General features: G+C 38.6%; 5 protein-coding genes across 5 annotated transcripts; 2 read left to right on the plus strand and 3 right to left on the minus strand.

The window, feature by feature from the left end:
* Nucleotides 1-977: 977 nt before the first annotated feature.
* Nucleotides 978-2,772, plus strand: FPOAC1_007517 (uncharacterized protein; the record flags this gene model as incomplete). The annotated part of the gene is made up of 4 exons (XM_044851973.1): nt 978-1,059; nt 1,115-1,278; nt 1,333-1,978; nt 2,036-2,772. 4 exons carry the CDS (start codon nt 978-980, stop codon nt 2,770-2,772), a joined length of 1,629 nt encoding a protein of 542 aa, XP_044704643.1.
* A 349-nt stretch (nt 2,773-3,121) lies between these two features.
* On the minus strand, nt 3,122-5,730 carry FPOAC1_007518 (uncharacterized protein; the record flags this gene model as incomplete). The annotated part of the gene is made up of 2 exons (XM_044851974.1): nt 3,122-4,108; nt 4,597-5,730. The coding sequence occupies 2 exons, from the start codon at nt 5,728-5,730 to the stop codon at nt 3,122-3,124; spliced, it is 2,121 nt and encodes a 706-aa protein (XP_044704644.1).
* Nucleotides 5,731-13,902: 8,172 nt separating this feature from the next.
* On the minus strand, nt 13,903-15,667 carry FPOAC1_007519 (uncharacterized protein; the record flags this gene model as incomplete). The annotated part of the gene is made up of 4 exons (XM_044851975.1): nt 13,903-14,327; nt 14,379-14,523; nt 14,581-15,528; nt 15,587-15,667. The coding sequence occupies 4 exons, from the start codon at nt 15,665-15,667 to the stop codon at nt 13,903-13,905; spliced, it is 1,599 nt and encodes a 532-aa protein (XP_044704645.1).
* Nucleotides 15,668-18,108: 2,441 nt separating this feature from the next.
* Nucleotides 18,109-19,819, plus strand: FPOAC1_007520 (uncharacterized protein; the record flags this gene model as incomplete). Its single annotated transcript, XM_044851976.1, has 4 exons — nt 18,109-18,236; nt 18,285-18,499; nt 18,664-19,380; nt 19,431-19,819. The coding sequence occupies 4 exons, from the start codon at nt 18,109-18,111 to the stop codon at nt 19,817-19,819; spliced, it is 1,449 nt and encodes a 482-aa protein (XP_044704646.1).
* Nucleotides 19,820-19,962: 143 nt separating this feature from the next.
* On the minus strand, nt 19,963-20,732 carry FPOAC1_007521 (uncharacterized protein; the record flags this gene model as incomplete). Its single annotated transcript, XM_044851977.1, has 3 exons — nt 19,963-20,139; nt 20,198-20,464; nt 20,529-20,732. 3 exons carry the CDS (start codon nt 20,730-20,732, stop codon nt 19,963-19,965), a joined length of 648 nt encoding a protein of 215 aa, XP_044704647.1.
* Nucleotides 20,733-20,848: the final 116 nt, after the last annotated feature.

Below are 20,848 nucleotides of genomic sequence, written 5' to 3' on the forward strand. Positions count from 1 at the left end.
TGTGTCCATCAATTCTTAAACATAAGGCGTGCTGAGTTGAGTATTGGCCGATTAGATCTGGGATCCTCTTTTCTTCATTACTCGCTGATCAGAGAGGTGAAACTCAATTCATTGTATTTATCTTCTTTGGGCCTAGAAGCTATAGAAAGTTCCACTTTGCGGCTCTGTGCCCGGATTCTGTATGGTTGTGTCAGAACATTCCGTCTCGTGTGGGGAGATGAAGAAAGTTTATGCCTGTCTTGTCGACGCCAATATGCCGGTGAGCCCAGTTTGCCGGTTCTTACATTCCAGTCTCGGCCAAGCTTGTTGTTTACCTATTCGGGAATATATTCACAATCATGCAAATTCGAAATAATCTATGAATTTGTGTTGTGTTATTATTATTGTTAGAATATGGCATGTCTATTGCTGCCTGTTAACATATACTATAAAGTTGGAAAAATTACATCAGATTCATCATGATTTGATTCAGGACAATGAGATGCTCCCTTCGCTGGCTCCTTGAATATGCTTGACAAATGTGTATCGTCTAGGGTAGCAGACAACAGCCATTATCCCCCTTATCGATAAGAAAGTTAGTCACTTGTCGATAACAAGCCCAATCGATTGAGGTTGAATTGTCTCATTCATTATATGGAAATTCACGCGATGCATTTTTCCTAATTCTGGATCAATTTCTCCATGTAGACATATTATTTTCCGTTATCTGACTAAGAATCAATCCACGATATGACATGATGAGATAGTGGCTAGTAGGTAGTAGAAAAGATTACTTTCCAGGTCTTAGGTTACGAAAATAAGCAGTCTAAGAGCCGTAGCCCAAAGAGCATAAAGTGACCAACGAATTTCGTCACGTATGTTTCCAGCAGCCAATTTGAGAGGAATGGTCAAGGGAAATTACTGCCACTCTACACCGCCCTTGCTACTCCTCTTTTTTTGTTTCCCATCTCTCACGATATGACCTTAATCTTATCGCAATGCCAGTTATCAGACGAATACCTGATAACAAGAGGAGGTCGCGCACAGGTTGTATACCATGTCGACGTCGTCGCAGAAAGTGTCGGTAACTTTTCTATACCTCGGCGTGTCTTGTCCCATCTAACATTGATCAAAGGCGATGAACAAAGGCCCCAGTGCGGGAGCTGTCAGGGTAGGAATGTGACCTGCGAGTTCAAAGAGTGGACCTTTGTTCCAGGGGTGCGATCGTCACTACGCAGAGATGACTGTGCTCGAGACGATACCCGAGGGGATACCCCCGAAGAGTCTGACTCTCTGCTGGTGAGTTATCACTGACTAGTAGTCGCGTCGCCTGAGCTAACACTGTCTGCAAAGCCCATACAGGATTCCTTCGTATCGTTCATAGACGACAGCCCCTCGACCCTCGACCCAGTCCTTGCGAGCCCTTTGTCTAGTACCGTTAGAAGCGATCGGATCGACTCTGCAGAAAATACCACTACCAATACCTCCCAACCAACCGTCACAACATCAACACATCATCACCCGAACAATGAAGGGAATCAGATTCCCACACCCGCCCGATGGAACGAAACGGTCCTGTCGGAGCAAAACTCCTCCGAACGACAAACGGCTATGCTCCGTTTCCGATACCAGATAGCACCCTGGCTTGATTCAAATGCCCCGAGATCCTCGTTCGGCCCCAAGATCATGACCCTGGCGGCTGAAAAGTCCGTCATTATGGATGTCATCGTGTGGGTTGCGATGCGGCGAAGCAGAGCATCAACCGCTCCAGAAGGGGACTTCCATCTCGTCCAACATCTTCAGCATCGGCTATCCCTAGAAAGTGCCTTTACGGCCGACGTGGGGAGATCTTTGCTGGCATTGGGCAATTTCTTCTACACGTCCCCATCTGAATGGGCGAATCTGCATCCAGATCGCTCATTCGGAGAAGATCGATATCAGTTCTTTGAGAACCAAGAAGAACCTCTCAAGACTCTGGATCGGTTCCACTTCAAAGCTGGTAAGTCCTAACCCACGTGCGATGTGTAATGCAAGCTAATAGGATGTTTGTTTATAGAACTGGCTGCTTCTATCGTAGCGTCGAGATCGCCCTCGTCTCGGCCTTCGGTATCTCTCATGGACGAGACTTTACTGAGCCCCAACATGTCTCCATGCGCGATCTACGATACATGCTTGGCGCATCTGACATCATGCTGTCAACTAATACACAACAAGGTCATTCCGCTCCTCAATGGTCTCACTACCGTACAATCCCCAACACAAGAGCCCAGCTCTCTGGTATGGGCGACATGGTCGGGTCTATGGGCAAGGTGTGTACAATGGTTTCGAGATCGTCCACCAGACATGGTCCCTCTACTGGAAAGCTCCGAGGTAGATGCACACACAACAATCACCAACTCCCCATTCACAGCCGATGTGTACTCCAGTGCCATCGCAGTACAAGCCAACCTCACAATACATTATTCCTCACTACTTCTACTCTCCTACAAACCCCGTCTGGTCAAGCTCTCTCCAGCACCGCATCGTCTTACGTCCAAGAGCTGGCACGCCCAGAAGCTTGCCAAATTGGCTTTGTGGAACAACTTTCCTGATCAATGGGATCCTGTTGTGGTGGCGACCGTCGTTCGGATTGCGAGAGACATGACGTATCCTTCTCAGCAGGAAGCTCTACTATCTTGCTTCCAACGCATTGGCGATGCGACTAAAATCCCGCTCCAACGGGAGATTGCGGATCTGCAGCAGTTCTGGTCCTCTTCGCGGCATTCCAACGCCCCTACCAACCTCCATTCCTGACACTAGTCATTCAGTTGCTGGAATGAGTCACTTCGGTAATTTTGAAACATCGTTAGGCTTCTATTTTGATATAATTCTCGACATGGTATGCGGGTCTGTTTGCCATCTTCCCCTGCTTTGATCCCCTTCGCTGGTTTCAATTGCAACTATACTATCGCAACCTGAGATGCCACTCTTGAATCGATCAAGTTCAATCTCGATGTGATGCTCAATATGGTATGCCAGTCTGTTTGTCCAGCTTGCTCTACTCCAATCCCTCTTGCTGACATCAATCTCAACTACACTAACGTAATGTCTGTACACAGAGCATACAAACATGTATGTATTGAAGTAGATACTAGCTGCTAAATCACTCCAACTCGTCTTTCCATGGAATGGATACTTGTGCTCCTCGTCTCGCGACCGTATGTGATGAAGCTCGAATTCCTGAATGAACTGCCTTTTCAATGTCCAACTTTTCACCTCGTTGACCTGCGAGTGCCACTTGTACTGCGTATGAACCAATGAAAGTATCACCGGCTGCAGTCGTGTCGACAACCTTGACTTTCTGCGCAGGAATGAGACCCTTGGCGCCGGTATCGTTGGCAAAGTAGGCACCCTTTCCACCAAGCGTGATGACAACGTTTTGAACACCTTTGGCAAGGAAGTCAGATGCAGCTTGTTCAACCACAGAAATGTCTTCAAACTCTGATTCATCCTTTTCTGACAATAGAGCTGCTTCGGTCTCGTTCAAGATGAGATGTGCTAGCCCTTGGTAAATCTCTGCGGGAAGAGTCTGAGCTGGTGCAGGGTTGAGAAGTACCGGTGTTCCCATTGCCTTTGCCGTTTGAAAAGCCTGAATAACAGTCTCAAGTGGAATTTCCAGCTGCATGATGAGTAGTGCAGGCGCTGGCCCAGGTATTTGTTGGAATTGGCTTGGTTGGAGAGAATTGTTGGCTCCTGGAGACAAGATAATGCGGTTCTGACCCGTTGGCTCATCAACGATAATCATTGCAATACCACTTTGCGAACCAGCGCCGCCATCTTGATTCACAATGATTGAACCAGTTCCCACGTCGTATGATTTGAGACTGTCCAGGAGAATCGTGCCGTATGTGTCTGCCCCAACGGCACCAATCATGACAACGTCGACACTCGAATCCTTGAAATCAGAAGTTCGAGAAAGTTTTGCACAAGCAACAGCTTGATTTGCGCCCTTTCCACCTGGGAAGACATTGAATTGGCTGGAAGTTATTGTCTCTCCGGGCAATGGGTGGTGGGGAACGTATGAGACGAGATCGATGTTGAGAGATCCCAGGACGCTGATGACAGGCTTTGACGATGGCATTATGGATGGCTATGAGTATGAGGTAAAGGTGTACTGGATACTTAGTCTTTGTGTAGCATGTGAAGAGTATATAAAGTCGGCAATGTCCTACAAGTTGTTGCATGTACTCCACCACGGTTCTGGTCACGCTAACCTTGAAGGTGTGTCTTAGGCGACGGCGGCTACGACGTGGAGAGCACCTTGTCTGTCAAGGCATCTGTCCCCAGATCACATTACAGGTTGGTACCAATTAAATTATGGGTCAGCATGTATTAGTTATTACTTCGACTACTCTATAAAGTCTTTAGAATCGCTCCCGCATCATACCCCCATTCAGCCTCAAGATCCGTCAACCTCCAAAGTGCACCCCAACCAGTTGTACGATCAATCGATTTAAGAAGCCTCGCTATCTGCTTTCTCTCATTGACATGCGAAAACAGTTTCCCAGCAATGTAAAGTGGCTGTATTGAATTGACAAGACTGCCGGGGTGAAGATTCGCACATGAGATACCACAGACTTGACGTGCATGCCACAGAGCCAGGCACTGATAATCAAGTTCATGTCCCAGATTCCGCATTTCAAGCATCAGGATACACGCAGTGTGATATATCTGGTTGCTGGAAATAGCAGCCCAGTGTGGGAAAAGCATAGCTGGGAAGATCTGTTTGTCTCCTGCTTCAACCATGCTTATCGGCTTCATCGTTGTAGGACGCTGATCAAGCCAGAACTGCAACTCGTTCCAAAGCTGCTGCCATTGTTCTGAGAACGGTCTGTCATCTTGAACGTCTGCACGTCCGAGTTCTAGACTTTGCGTCCTTCGAAATCGTAGATCGCAGACCTTTGTACATAGGTATATAGCCCAGTTGGCTTGCATGTCGGGCGACTCGCGGCTTCTCTCGTGAAACATGTCCCGCACATATCTTTCAATCTGCTCAGAAGAGACCAACGATTCGGGCGCAGGAGGTGCCCATTTTGAGAGAGGAAGAACCGTAGTCTCCGTCCCGTCAGAGATTATGGCACCGCATAATTCCATTCTTGCGTAGCAATAGAAGACTGCCTGTGGTAAACCGCCAGAGAAGCCATCGACTCCAAAGAACTCAAACAGTGAAGCACATCCTTCCACATGACGCTTCCAGTTCTTAGAACCTCCCGACATCAACTCAAAGACAGCTAGAATACAAGCTGTCACCAACATATTTGGATCTTTGGCTTGTAGTCCGGGACTGAGTAACCTGATACTCTCCTGGTACAACTCAAGACTATCGCAACCACCTTCTTGCGTAAGACCCCTCCTTTCCATCTGTCTTGACGAAAACGCAAGCATTGCATATAAAAGCGCCGGCGATTTCTGCGCCATGAGCGGTACATGGATCTGAAAGTGTTTATCCTCATCGAATTTATCCAGGTAGGGTGCACACTCGGTGACCCAATTTTGAAGATAGCATATTAACCTATCATGAGGAATATTGACAGTGACGTTGGAAAAGTCGAGTGTCTGCGGTGACTGTGTAGGTGTCGCTTCTGCCTCTGGGGTACATGGTGCGCTTGGTGATAGCGCAGACAAGCCCGCAAACAGAACAGACCTAAGTTCTTCCTGTAGCTCTATGAAGCGTGGGTCAAGGGAAAAGTCCTCCGGGGGGAAGAATGCCATAGTGAGCCGATGTCGATCGGACAGAAGTGGAGATGGTAGCGTCGCAGTTGAACATCAAGGACGACAAGATGATGGTAAACAATGCAGTTACATCCCAAAGAGGAACTGTAGCCTCTCTGATTCCTCCCGTTGCAATGGAATCAAACAGAGCATGCAAATTTGCAGCGTCCGGTGATCCCCGGATGACCCCATCCAAAGTGCCAGTAAACTGGGGAACTAGACTAGACTACACCAACCAAGGGGAATCATCTGGGGAACACGCTAGACTGAATTCGAGGGATTTAGGCGACCAGACTCTCTGGCCCATGACTCGCTCGGCCAAGTAACAAACGGAGAAAAAGTCAGTACAGTACAGGCGACCATAGGGCTTACTGTTCTAAAAGTTAAAACGTAGTAGGTTAACCTTCCCTGTAGGGTTTTATTAAATGCATTTTTTTTCTTTTTAATTTATAAAAGGTTAATTATTATAATAATATAAGTAATTTATATTAGTTTATAAAGCTCTTAAGGTTATATATTAATATATTAATTATATTTATATATTATAGCTTTAGCTTTATTTTTTACCTTTAAAATTAATATACTTTATAAAATAAGAATTCCTTACTTTTTACTATATTTATATATTTATAATAGCCTTAAATAACTTAATATCTATATATTTAAAATTATATAGCTTAAATCTTTTATTTAATATTATTTTTATTCTTTTATAGTTATATTTATTTATTAATTTTTATATTAAAGTTATAAATTTAATATAAATCTCTTTTACTTTATATAAACTTATTCTTTATCCTTTTTATACTTTAAATAGATCTTATTTAGCCTTTATTATTTTTATATAATTATAAGCTTTCTTTTTATATTTTTTTTTCTTTTCTATATACTTATTTTATATATTAATTAATTATATAAAGCTAATACTTTTTTAATAATATTAATACTTTTTATAAATTAATTTTATCTTTATAAGTATATATATAACCTTATTAGCCCTTTATAGCTTTAAGAAAGTTAAGATATACTATAAAGAAGGCCTTTATTATAATAAAGGCTCTTATTATAAAGGAAATTACTATTATAAAGATAATTATTATATAGAAAAAGTAATAAGAATATATTATTATAAAAAAGGCCTAAAAGTAAGAATTAGCTATATTCTTTACTAAAGATAAAGCTATTAAAGATAAAGCTAAAAATAAAGCTAAAGAGTAAAAAGATAAGCCTTAAGGCCTTAAAAAAGAGGGTTTTAATAATATTATAATTATTTTTTTTATTAATATACTTAATAAAAATAAAGCAATAGAATATAAAGCTATTAAAAAGGCCTTATAACTTTTTATTATTATTAAACTATAATATATTAATTATATATTATTTTATATTAACTTAAAAAAGCTAGATTTAATTAAAAATACCTTTAATCTAATTATAGCTTATATTAAATATATTAATATTTATAATAAAGATTTAGCCTATAAGGCTATAAAGGAGGCCTTAAAGATAAATATAAATAAGTACTTTTTTTATCTTTTTAAGGAAATATTTAAAGTTATTATCTCTTTTTTTAACTTTAAAATTAATAAATAGCCTACTTTATATTTAAATATTACTATTTAAGCTATATACTATACTTTAATAAATTATTACTATAAAAGTCTTAAGGCTATTAAAATAAATAAAGAATTAATAAATTACTATTCTTTATATATAATACTATATTAATCCCTATAGTTTTTATTAAAGCCTATTAAGCTTTATATTAATTAGTTTAAGTAAGATACTTAAGACTTATATATAATAAAATTCTTTTAATAGAATTTTAATATTATACTTTATTATTTTTATAAAGCTTTTCTTTTTAATTTAAAGCCTTATAAAAAGTATACTATTAATAATAAGATAATTATAAACTGCTATATATATCTAAATAAGCTATAAAGATATATTAATTATAATTAGAATTATTTAGGCCTATTATATTTTTATATTAACTATATATATTATCTACTATTTACTATAGCTTTATATTAATTTTTCTATAGTATTTATACTTAAGAAAAGTAAATATAAGTATAACTTTAACTTTAATAATAAATTTACTATTTTAATCTCTTTAAATAATAATAATTCTATTAAGGTAATTACTATAAAGCTAATTAATATCCTTAATTACTTTATATACTTTATAATTATTTACTTTTTTAAAAAGGCTATTAATAAATTAAAAAAAGATATTAAGAGCTTTAAAGGAAAAAAAAGTAAAAAGTAAAGTTAAATATAAAAGAATTACTATATATAGTTTACTTTAAAATAGCTTAATTTTTAACTTTTTTAAAGATATAATTTAATAATTAATAATAGATCTATATACTCTTAGTATATAATAGTATTTATAGTAATAAATAAGGCTTTATAGTATATTATATATAGCCTAAGGGAAAAATTAAATTTAATTTATTTTACTTTTAAAAAATTAAAAATATAATTAATAAATATATAAAGTTATTTAATCTTTAAATATTAAAATAACTTAAAAAGACTATATAGATTAAAAAATTTTCTTTTTTATAATATATATCTCTATAAAACCTTTTTACCTTTTTTTATACTTTATAATAAGTAAAATTAATTACCTTTTTAAAGACTTAACTCTATTTTAAAATTAAATTAAATAGTAAAAAAATATTAATTAAATAACTATAAATAAGCTTATAGTATATATTTCTATAGAGTTTTATATCTTTATATTTTATATAATATTATATTAATATATTAAAACTTAATAATTTAAAGATTTTACTTTAATTATTAATTAAGTATATATAAATAATATAAAAGCTCTATATAATTATATATAAAAGCTTTACTTTAATAATATTCTTAAAGATAAGAATATACTATAATAACTATAGAAAGAAGGCTTTATAGTTATATTTATAGGCCTATAATAAATATAATAAGACCTTAATATATTATAATATTAAACTAAAGAATAAAAAGAAATATAATTAGTAAAATTATATTAAATATTTATAGATAATATCCTATTAAATATTAAACTATAATCTTTTAATTATAATTATCTTTATATTTATATTTATTAATAAGGTATATCTTTTAATAGAAATAATATATATAATACTTTTTAAAGCTTTATATTTATAAATATCTTTAAATAATAAAGTATAATATAATATTACTAAACTAGATAAATAGTGCCTAGGCCTAATTATATATAGTTAATTAATACTTATAATAAGTTAAAAGCTTAAAGTATTAAAGTATATACTTTAATTAATACTTATTTATATAGTATTATATAGCTTTATATTAATATATTAGCTAATATATCTTATAGTATATTTAAGTAATATTTTAATACCCTTAAAACTTAAGGTAAAATACTTTATTTAATTAAATTAAATTATAATAATAAAACCCTCTTTATAGCTAGTATATATTATTACCTTTTATAATTATATAATACTATATAAAGTAATATAGAATTAATTTAATTTTAAGATTATTAGATATATAGTAAAAGTATATATAATAAGAAAATTAAAAGCTAATAATATTATTTAAATAAGAATAAAGTAAAATATTAGTATATATATATTTATATATTAATTTATATTAATATATTAACTTTATATAAGAATATTTTAATAATATTATTACTTAAAATAACTTTTTAATAGATTTTATTTTAAATTAAATTATTATTCTTTATCTCTATATATTATTAATATATATAGAGCTTTTTAAGTTTATACTTCTTTAAAATATATATATTATTTATAAATAGCTTAATAGGCTATATATTATTCCTAGTTAGCCTTAAGTATTATATAATTAGCTTAAAACTTAAAGAATAAAGAATTATACTTTTTTAATATTATTTTATTAATTATAGCTACTTAAAGAGCTTTTTAATAATAATCTAATTAATATTTATATATATTTACTTAAAGATATAACGTGCTTGATAAGCGAGTGAGTCAGATAAGCGAGTGGGTCAAAAATCTTAACCCTCTTTATTATCTAGATGATAAAATTGCTTCAATTCATTCAATTGACTATAACTACTCACTATACTCATCTCCAGAGGCCTGAATATCCTCTTGACATGTTCTTGCGTTATGCCCGGTCTTGCCGCATACACCACAACGCCGAACACCCGGTCCAACCGACCTTCCTCGACCACCACTTCTTGATGATTCTGCCACTACCTGCGTATTCACATCTATCTGATCAATTGATTGTAATGCTTCCTGTACAGTCATCGCTCCTCCTTTCTGTAGTCTTGTTCTTTTTGCCCTCCGGCGCCGGCTTAGTATTGCATTTGCCTCTTCAAGATTTCGGACCTGATCTCTTAATAGGACAACCTCATGCATAACTGCCAATGTTGCTTTTGTATTTGACTTAATAGCCTCAATTATTGACTCTGGGGAACTGCTCTTATGCATAATAACTCGTCTGGTAAGGTATTCAGATTGAGATTGAGCCTCTGTTGCTGTCTTTGGGGTCTTTGAAACCCATGGACTTGGTGGTTGACTTGCCTCCCCAGGAGGCGTTGGAGTCCGTAACTGTATATCAAGCTTCGAGACGACGGTTTCTGGGTCAAGAGGATAAATTCCAGCTCCCCTAAAAGCCCCCTGGATATTGCTCTCTGTAAAGGTAGCTTGAAAAGCGGCATAAAAGGCTGGGAAGAACTCGGTCTTAGAAATGTGGGTTATAGAGCATCTGATCAGATGCTCTATTTCTCGACCATAAGCATTCTTCAGTACTGAAAAACACCCGACATCGAGAGGCTGGAGTAGGTGGGATGCATGAGGAGGCATACAAAGTGTAATGATCTTGTGATCCTGACAGTATCTCTCAAAGTCGACAGAGTGGTGACTTTCATGACCATCGAGGATCAAGAGACGATAGAGACTAACTGATCGCTTCGCTGTTGATCGATCAAAGTGTTTTAGCCACTCAAGACCCAGCTCGTTATTTGTCCATCCATTTTGGCTTGTTGCAATAACCCAATCGCCGGGGAGGTTGCTTTCTCGATACCAGTTTGCAAGATGATACTGGCCTGAACCAATGATAAACGGCGGGATCGATTGACCTTCGGCATTTATCGCTGGAATTGCAGTAATCCATTCACGGTTTCCTGGCTGCACTGATTTTGGCCTTCCTTGCCTTTCTGAGCCTGTGACTACCATCCCGGACTGTATAAGGCCCATCATAAAGCCGGTCTCATCAAAGTTCCAGGTATCACCTGGTTGGATACTGTATTTAGCGATTGTGTTCTGTACAAGCCGAAACCAGCCACGAATAATAGTCGGATCTTCGCATTTAGCTCTCTGATAGTCATATCTCCGAAAGATACGCGTCTTTAGCTCTGGTTGTCGCTTTATAAAGTTATGAGCCCAGCGCTTGCCGACAGGTGATGCATCGCGGTCTGCAAGTAGAGAATTGGCCATTTCTTCCACAAAACGGATTCGCGAGGGAAACCCTCGCGAATCTAGGTCAAGAATAAACTGAACTATAGTCTGTTCTTCCAGATCAGATAGTCGCCGCGAGTTTGGGCCGGAATCACGTCGTGATTGAATGCCATTTTGGCGGCGGCGTAAGGTCTCAAATGGAACCTTATATATACCTGAGGCGCGTCGGAGACTAAGATTTTGGTCATTTTGAAGGGCCTGAAGGGCAAGAAGAATTCTAGCTTCATTTGAAGACTGTGACATAGTTGCTGGTTAAGAAGTATCTGATCAGATTGAAATGTTGTAAGGTGAGGGATTTTTGACCCACTCGCTTGTCTGACTCACTCGCTTATCAAGCACGTTAATTATAATTTATAATTAACTTCTTAAGGGATAAATCTTTCCTTATAATAACCTTAAGACCTTAAAGCTCTCTATATACTTATTCCTATAGGCTTATTTAAAAGACTATATACTTAGTAATTAATAATTAGCTATTAGGCTTTTTTTAGTATTTATAGAAAGAATTAATTATATATAGAATTATTTAGCTATATATAATATTAATATTATATTACTTAATTAAAAGATAAATAATAATTTTAATAATAAGATCTAGGGTTTATAATTAACCTTATATAGTATAAAAAAAGGTATTTTATATATATATTATAACTTATTTAAATCTCTATAGTAGCTTTATACTTTACTTTAAGTAAGTTTTAGCCTTAATAATATCCTCTTTTACTTTTTCCTTTATAACTTTTTTCTCTTTAAATACCTTTATAATTTCTTTTTTATTCTCTTCTATATTATTTAAAAATACCTTATATATAATTAAAATAATACTTTCTTAATTATTTTTACTTTTTCTATTTTATAATAAATACCCTTTAGCCTTTTTAATATTAATATCTTTATATTTAATTTCCTTTTTAATATTATTCTTTTTCTTAATAAGTAATATAGTTTCTTTTTTTATTTTTTTCTTTTATTTTAGAGATTATAAAGTATTACTTTTTATTTTAATTAATCTCTTTATAGATTAAATAATATTATTTTCTTTAAAATTAGCCTATTTTTAAAAATAAAAGAATATAAAATTAATAAGAGTTTTTATTCTTAAAGGAATTATAATACTAACTTCTTTAAAGAGGTTTTATAGTTATATTATCTTATAGATAGTATTATTAAACTCTTAAGGCTTATATAAATTTATTATAATTTAAATAGAGATAATAAATTACTATTTAATAAGAAAAAGCTTATTTATAAAATTTAATATAATAAATATAACTATATTATTATATAATAAATATATAATACTTAATATAATCTTTATTTTACTCTTAAAGGAATAAAATATAATACTTAAGCTAGGCTTATTATATCTTAATAATAAAATACCTTTAATAATCTCCTTTTTATACTTTATTATAATATAGAACCTAGTATATAATATAATTATAATTAGGCTATTATAGGCTATTAATATAATACTTTATTATTAACTTTTAATAATAATATTATAAGTATTAATATATATAATAATAGCTATTTAAGTTTATATAGTTAATATAATTATTATATTACCTTATATAATAAGAAATAAGGTTATTTTAAGGCTTTATTTAATAAAATTAATAACCTTAAAAATAGTAAATTATTAACTATAAAATAAATAAAAATTAGCCTTTATAAGATTATTAAGCTTTATATAAATATTATTATAGTATTTACTATTTTTATAGTAAAATTTAATCTATTTTATAAAATAATTAATAGTAATTAATATAATTAATAAAAAAAAAGTATAATATTATATTATATAATGCCTTATAATATTATATAAGGTATTTAAATATATATTAAATCTATAGAATTAAGCCTTAAGTTTAATAATTATAATATATTAATAATTCTTAATAAGATATATAATTTTATTAACTAAATATATATAATATTTACTAGATATATATTTAAGCTTATAATACTATATTAGGGTAAGTATAGTAAGAAAAATGCCTTATATTTGACTTTTGGAATAGTGAGCCCTATGGTTGCCCGTAGTACAGTTTAGTTTGAAGCAAGCAACGTTGCCCCAGAAAGTCCAGTTTAATCAGCACTTTAATCGTCTACCCCGCATTGAAGTAGGTATCATTGCATTGAGGAGAACATCATGTGGCAACTCAAAGGATTGTCTTGATGTCACAACAATTCGAACGGATTTTCTCAACGGCAATTGACACTATTCGAGTGCGCACACGAACTGAACATTTAACTATCCTTTTTAAACGAAAAATACACAGCGCCTGTATTCGATAGGAATTATAACCAAGGTAACACGGTTGACTCCCATTATCCGACCAGTAATATTGCATGTTGTATCTATTGACCATCTTGACGGGCATATCTTATGATTTTTCGGAGAAAACATGTTTGTGTGGCGTTAGTTTCTACCATGAATTAAGCCATCTATTGGGCAGAAAATAATCACACATTTGCCCATTTCTCATCGATAATCAAGTCTGTACTGGATCCATGCATAGTAAAATGTAAAAACACATCGCGTTACTTGTCACTAGCAGAGCATATAAATTGCGGGTATAATCGACATTCATCTTTATAACATTATTCGTTCACTAAACTATGGTATCACATCCCCCTCCAAAATATCTCACAACATCCATTACAATTCCTCAACGTGCTTCTCGCCCTGCTTCTCCATAGAAGCCTTTCGGTCAGAAGCAGATCCGAAAAGTCCAACCTCTGCTTGGGCCTCACGAAGAAGCTCAGCATCCTGCTCTCCAGCTCGGCTCTTGAAGACACGGTCCATCTCCTCAAGGGATGCGTTCTTGGTCTCGGGAAGGAAGAACCATACCCAAAGGATATCGGCAAACAGGAAAACAGCGAAGAAGATGTAGGTTCCCCACTCCCAGGCCTCAAGCATGGGAGGAACGAAGAAGGCGATGGCAAAGTTGTTGAGCCAGTTGCTGGAAGCACCGATGGAAGCACCCTTGGCACGGATGGAGAGGGGGAAGATCTCGGAGATTAGAGTCCAAGAAACAGGACCCCATGTAGCACCGAAACCAGCGATGTAAACCCAGATGAGAGCTAAAGACATGTTAGTCGAGGCTCATGTAGATATTGAGAGATATTACTGACCAACTGCAGTCCAACCGGCTGCGACGTGAGAGGGCCAGTCGTGACGGAACTTGGCAACGATGATACCGACAGTAATCATACTGGCACCCATGACAATGGAACCAACTTGAAGCATAGGCTTGCGACCAACGCGATCGATGATCAACTGGGAAACAAAGTGTTAGCTTGGGATTTCAAACGAATTCGTTGTTGGGGAACCTACCATAGCAGGAATAGTGCTGATGAGGAAAACGACACCAGTGACACCAGTAGCGAGAAGAGCAATGGTTCCGCCAGTGAGACCCAGACTGATAAAAACGTTGGAGGCGTAGTAAATGATGGCATCAATACCAGACCACTGCTGGAAAAACATGATGAGCCAAGCAGTGCAAACTCGCTTAAAGTTGTCCATGGATCGGAAGCAAGTGACGTATTGAGCAATCTCCTGGTGGAAACGGCTCTTGCCCTTCTCAGCGAGGTGAGGGAAATCTCTGGCGAAAACCTTTTGCTCGAAAACAGCCTCGGCCTTGATCTCGAGGTACTCAACCTGAACCTGGTCAGAGTCGATGGGAAGCTTCCTCATCCATGCGAGAGTAGACTTGGCCTCCTCATCTCTGCCAACCTTGACGAGCCAACGGGGAGAAAAGGGCATGAACCAGATACCAACGGCGAGGATAGCAGCGGGAATACCCTGGATGATGGAAGGAAGTCGCCAAGCAAGATCGGATTGTCCATCGCCGGTTCCACCAATGTAGTTACATCCGTAACCAACCCAGAAAGAAAGCATGATGCCGAGAATGGTGGCGAGCTGGTAGAAAGAGACGAGAAGACCTCGCATATGGGGAGCAGAGAGTTCGGCGTTGTAAAGAGGGCCAACACCGCTGAAGAGACCGACACCGATACCAGTGAGGAAACGGCCGGCGTAGAGAAGAGAAGGGTTTCCGGCTGTGGCGCCGACGTAGAGGTAACTGCCGAGAACGACCCAGCAGCAGGCGATGAACATGGTGTACTTTCGTGAGATGATCTCGCTGAGGACACCAGCTGATAGAGATCCGAGGATACCTCCTAATTGGAGGATAGATGTGAGCCATCCAGTCGCTGAAGATGATTCGACAACTGAAGGGAAGTTTTGGGTGAATCTGGTCATGACGAGAGACTGTCCCAGAACACCCTGTTGGTAACCATATTCGAAACCTCCCAAACTGGCAAAAAAAGGCAATAAAGATGACCTTTGGGTTCTCACGGATAGACTGCCAGATGGTCTTTTTGGGAGTAGACTCCATGGTGTAAGGCTCGTCCGAGTTTGACATGGTAGAAAGAGACTTGGGAGAAAGATGTCGAGTTGTGGAGAGCAATGTTGAAATCTGGGGTATGGAGCAGTCGAGTCCTTTTTAAATAAACAATTTCTCTCTCTTTTTTTTTTTTCACCAACCAACTACTTACTACTCTACCCCCATTGCCCCATGCATGGATCCGAACTTGTTTATTTTCTGGGGATCCTGACGAACGGTACAAGGTAGAGAAGCGTAGGCTATGACCCCTTGTTTGGGCTTAGTGCTGTGCGAGTGTCTGACCACCCCCCCCTAATGTACCCGATTAGCCGCTGTAGAGCTTTTAGAGCCTCACTAGAGATATTTTAATGACGAGTACTAAGTGAATTGCAATTGATGGTGGTATTCTTTCTGAAGTCTTGTGCCATTGAACTCAATTATGTTCATCCTTAGAATAGGTATGCGGTTGCAGTAATTGTACACATCTAGACATATACACAGCATTGCTCAAGACAACAGAAATAACATGTCCTTGTAATAATATATTATGTCACAAATTACTCCAAAAACACGAGATGGCTTCAATTGCATGACTTTTGTCGTCCTCTTTTTTTTCTTGGTCAAGTGGACGCCGTTAGTCAGTGTTTTACCCAAAAGGAGGGTTCTTTGGCGACGGTCGACCAGGTTAGCCCTGAACTAAGCGCGTCTCAAAGGTTTGAACCTGGGGCCCCGCGTGAAAGAAAAAAGAAAGAAAAAACTCTGGTTGTCGTGTGTCCCCAATTCCAGTGGATCACGAAAATAAAGAACCCGACAATTCAGCGTTGGATGCGGGAGGGGGTCCTTGCTCAAAGCCTGGAACGCGAATGATGAATGGTTTGAGCCTCATGGCGGTCGAGGCTTTCTTCAGTTGTGACTTTGTACGTGTAGACAGACAAGTTTTGTTCGATTGGGCTAACAACCAGGGATGTAAAACTTGAGAGGGATTGGCATTACGTCTGTATTTTCGGCGAGGTTCATGAATTAAAGCAATTGAGTTCAACATTACGTTACGGATACAACTGTTTATTCACGTATGGACCATGGAGATACGGCACGAGCACTCTTTGTACAAGGGATTGATGCCCGGGCATTGTGTCATTTTATTAATTGGGCATTACATATCCAGGGTAGCTGTGATAGTCTACGACCTTACCTTCAAGTACGCGCCTAATAAATTGTTCTCCCTTGTACATGATCTCGTTGTCGCCTTCGTTCGGCTAGAGTTGGGATCGTAGTCAATCCAGAACAGACGTAGACCTAGACGCGTCGAGTTCGGAATGCGACCGGTGGAGCTCCATAGAGATACCCTGGGACAAACTGATGACCTGGAGAGCCTCGCGACAACGCCACCAGCACCTCAATTGATGAACAAGTTATAGAGTAGCTTGCGATTCTTGCGCGTCCGAGTGTCCAAGCTGTGTTGCGCAACTACGAACGGTACATTTGTATCGAAATCGAGGTCGGTGTCGCGTCGAGGATGATTGGAATGGGTCGCGTTGGAGGCATCAAGGGAGGGTGGTCGAAAAACTGCGTTGGGTTATTGTAGAAGGCGAAGCAGTCGTCACTGTCCCTCAATTGAGTTGAGCAGATGCGACCCGTCTTGACAGCTATCAATAGAGAATTGCCTCGAGATTGCATTATTCGACACGATTCTGGGCAAGGATTCTCGACGGAAATTCCACGAGCCGAAACCGCAGCCACGCTGTCCGCCACAGTTGGCCAGCGCCACTCAATGTCTGAACAAAAGAGCAACAGTATTACTCGGTATTGCTTTGTGTGTCGGAACGAATCACAACCTTGAGGCGGCAAATGGGTTACTTTTCTATTGACATACCTTAGTACCTAGGTAGGTAGTTTATTGTTTCCACAGAGACTAATTCGACCAAGAACAACATGGGAAGATCCCTCGTACAGCAACAATATGCAAGTCATTGTCTAGAAGGAACATCTGCAATACAGTAACTGCAACATGCAACATGCAACAATGAAAACATCCATCATATATATTTCATCTGACTCAAGATGCTTTCAGGAGATCTCTGTTGGTGGCTCCCTTGATCAAGACAAGTCGCATGTCAACGTCCAGGGCGATCCCATACCCGCTTTGCGGATAACGCTCTATTTCCCCAGACTCTTTCCCCAGAATCCCAACCTTATCTCTCGGTCTGATCCTACCCATTGATTAGCCATACACAGCCTAGACTCTCGATATGTCTCCCTTGTTACCCATATAGTCCAGCAAACCCCGTACCCGACAATATACTAACCCGTCATCCGACACACTATCTACCCCCTCAATCTTGGCATCGTGGGCAGCATTATGATTCGACGCAGCTGTCACATAAACTTAATAATAAAGAATATTAAATAAAGACCCCTGCCGTTTAAATTTCTTGTTGCATTCTTCTCCTGAGTAAAGGTGTAGTCTCGGGATATCCATCATGCAACTCAAAGGTTCCGATAACGAAAAAGAGATTGGCCAAGATGGAAAGGACTTTGCCGACGAGGTACAAGTCGAGTATGCGGTCGCGCATGATGCAGCTGCTCGGGGACATCTAGCCACTGATGAGTGAGTTCCATCTCAACGTTCCCACGACATCTAATGAACTTGCTATAGGCATGGAAACCCAATCGCCAGCTTCGATGCATCAGCCGAGAAGAAGCTACGTCGCAAGATCGATTGGCACATCATGCCGACAGTCACCATCCTGTACCTCATGTGCTTCGTCGATAGAGCCAATATTGGCAATGCGCGACTAGCTGGCCTTGAAGCCGACCTTGGCCTTGCCGGCTACGACTACAACCTGTTACTAACAGTCTTTTACATTGCAAGTATACCTGGGAACCCATCCACTCTAGATCCATAATTCACTAACATGTCTCTTCACAAAAGTCTTATATCGTCTTTGAACTTCCTGCAAACATGGCATGCAAGTGGGTTGGACCCGGCTGGTTCATCCCAGCTACCTCGGTATGCTTTGGTCTTGCGTCACTAGGCACAGCCTTTGTCAACACCATGGGTGAAGCATGCGCTGTCCGATTCATACTTGGCATCTTTGAAGCTGGCATGTTGCCTGGTATTGCATACTATTTATCCCGATGGTACCGCCGCAGTGAACTCGCTTTTAGACTCGCCATCTATGTCGCCATGGGTTCCTTTGGAGGAGCTTTCGGTGGCTTGTTGGCTTCTGGAATCCTCAAGCTCGATCATTTTGGTTCTCTGACAAGATGGCGAATGATCTTTGCTATCGAAGGAATCGGCACGATCGGATTGGCACTTGTCGGATTCATCACCATGACTGATCGTCCCAGCACCGCTCGGTGGCTTAATCAAGAAGAGAAAGACTTGGCTATTGCACGCATCAAGTCTGAGCGTGTGGGTGTCACAGAGGTTCTTGAGAAGTTCTCATGGAAGCTGGCTCGCCGAGGTATCTGCTCACCGGTCACGTTGGGAACTTCGACTATTTTCTTGTTCACAAACATTACAGTGCAGGGTCTTGCTTTCTTTGCACCCACCATTGTGAGGACTATTTACCCTGAGGCATCTGTTGTCCAACAGCAACTACGGACGGTTCCCCCTTATATCGTTGGCACTTTCTGTACCCTTGGTCTCAGCTTCCTGTCGACCATTCTCGATCGTCGCAATATCTTCATCAATGTCTCTCAACTTCCAGTTATAGCAGGTTACATCATGTTCCTCAGCAGCACAGATCGTAAGTACTGCCCAAAGACCATAACAAAAGGTAATACTAACGGACGACAGCATACGTACGCTACGCCGGGACATTCCTGATATGCGCAGGCACATTTGCGAACGGTGCTCTCTCCAATGCTCAAGTGTCAGCCAACTTGGTAACTGACACTGCCCGTGCTTCCGGCATTGGCTTGAACGTCATGTTTGGTAATGTGGGAGGATTAATCTCCACATGGTGCTTCCTACCTTTCGACGAACCCAACTATCCGATCGGAAATGGCCTCAATCTTGCAGCGTGTTCGTCCATCTTTATCCTTACTATTGTTTTACATGTGTACATGACATGGAACAACAACAGGAGATCAATGATTGATGTCAGTCAGGCGTTGGCTGGAAGAAGTGTCGAGGAGATTCGTGATTTAGATTGGAAGCATCCTGGTTTCATGTGGAGGCAGTAGCTTCCTGAAATAATACTTATAGCCCTGCTGGACTTTTATTGAAGAACAATCATTTATTCGTATCTCATGCTTGCTATTGTCGTCTGAGAAGCCGACAACTGCTGCATGTCATTCATATCAATATATGTGAAGAGTGTTTATTTCTATTGAGGTTTCGACTTTTTGATGACGTATCCGTAGTAATCAAATGTTCCACCGTCTCCTAAAACCTCCATCTCCATATCCCAAATGTTATCCGGGTTCAGGAGTAATTTCATAAAGTGTGGCTGCCGAAATGTGATGTAAAGAAATACCCCGTCATTTTTCATCGCACGGTGGACCTTGGAGGAAAAAGATTAGATTTCATGTCAACCACGTATCTGATATTGCCATACTTACTTCTTTGAGGTATCTGCTTGTGTTTTCTTTCACCTCATCGGGTGGACTCCAAGGACTGCCATAAATCATAGCATCCAAAGTTCCCTTGTCAAACGCAACGTCAATAGAGCCGGTGTCAACTGTCGGCATGTCGCGAACATCGACTCTCTGCCACTCAATTCCAGCAATATCTTTGTGTCTGTCGGTCATCATGTCCACCACCACAGGGGAAAAGTCGACGCAAAGCTGGTTTTGGTAGCCGCGTCCAGCGAGTTCAGCAGGGACGACCTGGAGGAATGGTTAGCGTGAGACGGAGAAATAGTACTTGGAGAAGCTCGTGGACTCTACTTACACTGTCTCCAGAGCCTAGATGAAGAATTTTCGGGTTGTCCTGGGCTGTGCGACCTGGTTGCTCGAGAAGATTCTTTCCTAGAAATGGCAAAAGATGCTCAAATGAACGAAACCACTCGTGCGTGGGGTCATCGCCGTTGGAAGTGACATAGCGGCTATCCCAATACTCAGAATTACTGAGTTGTTGATCCTCTTCAATCGTCATGTTGGCGCTACGGCTGGGAGGTAGTTTGTGAGCGGTATAAAAATTTGAGACCGACGAGAATCAAAAAGCTCATTCGTCACGTGATTGGAGAGACCAAGATCTGGTTGTGAGCATGG

The sequence above is a fragment of the Fusarium poae genome, chromosome 3 (assembly GCF_019609905.1).
Source record: "Fusarium poae strain DAOMC 252244 chromosome 3, whole genome shotgun sequence".
Taxonomy (NCBI): domain Eukaryota; kingdom Fungi; phylum Ascomycota; class Sordariomycetes; order Hypocreales; family Nectriaceae; genus Fusarium; species Fusarium poae.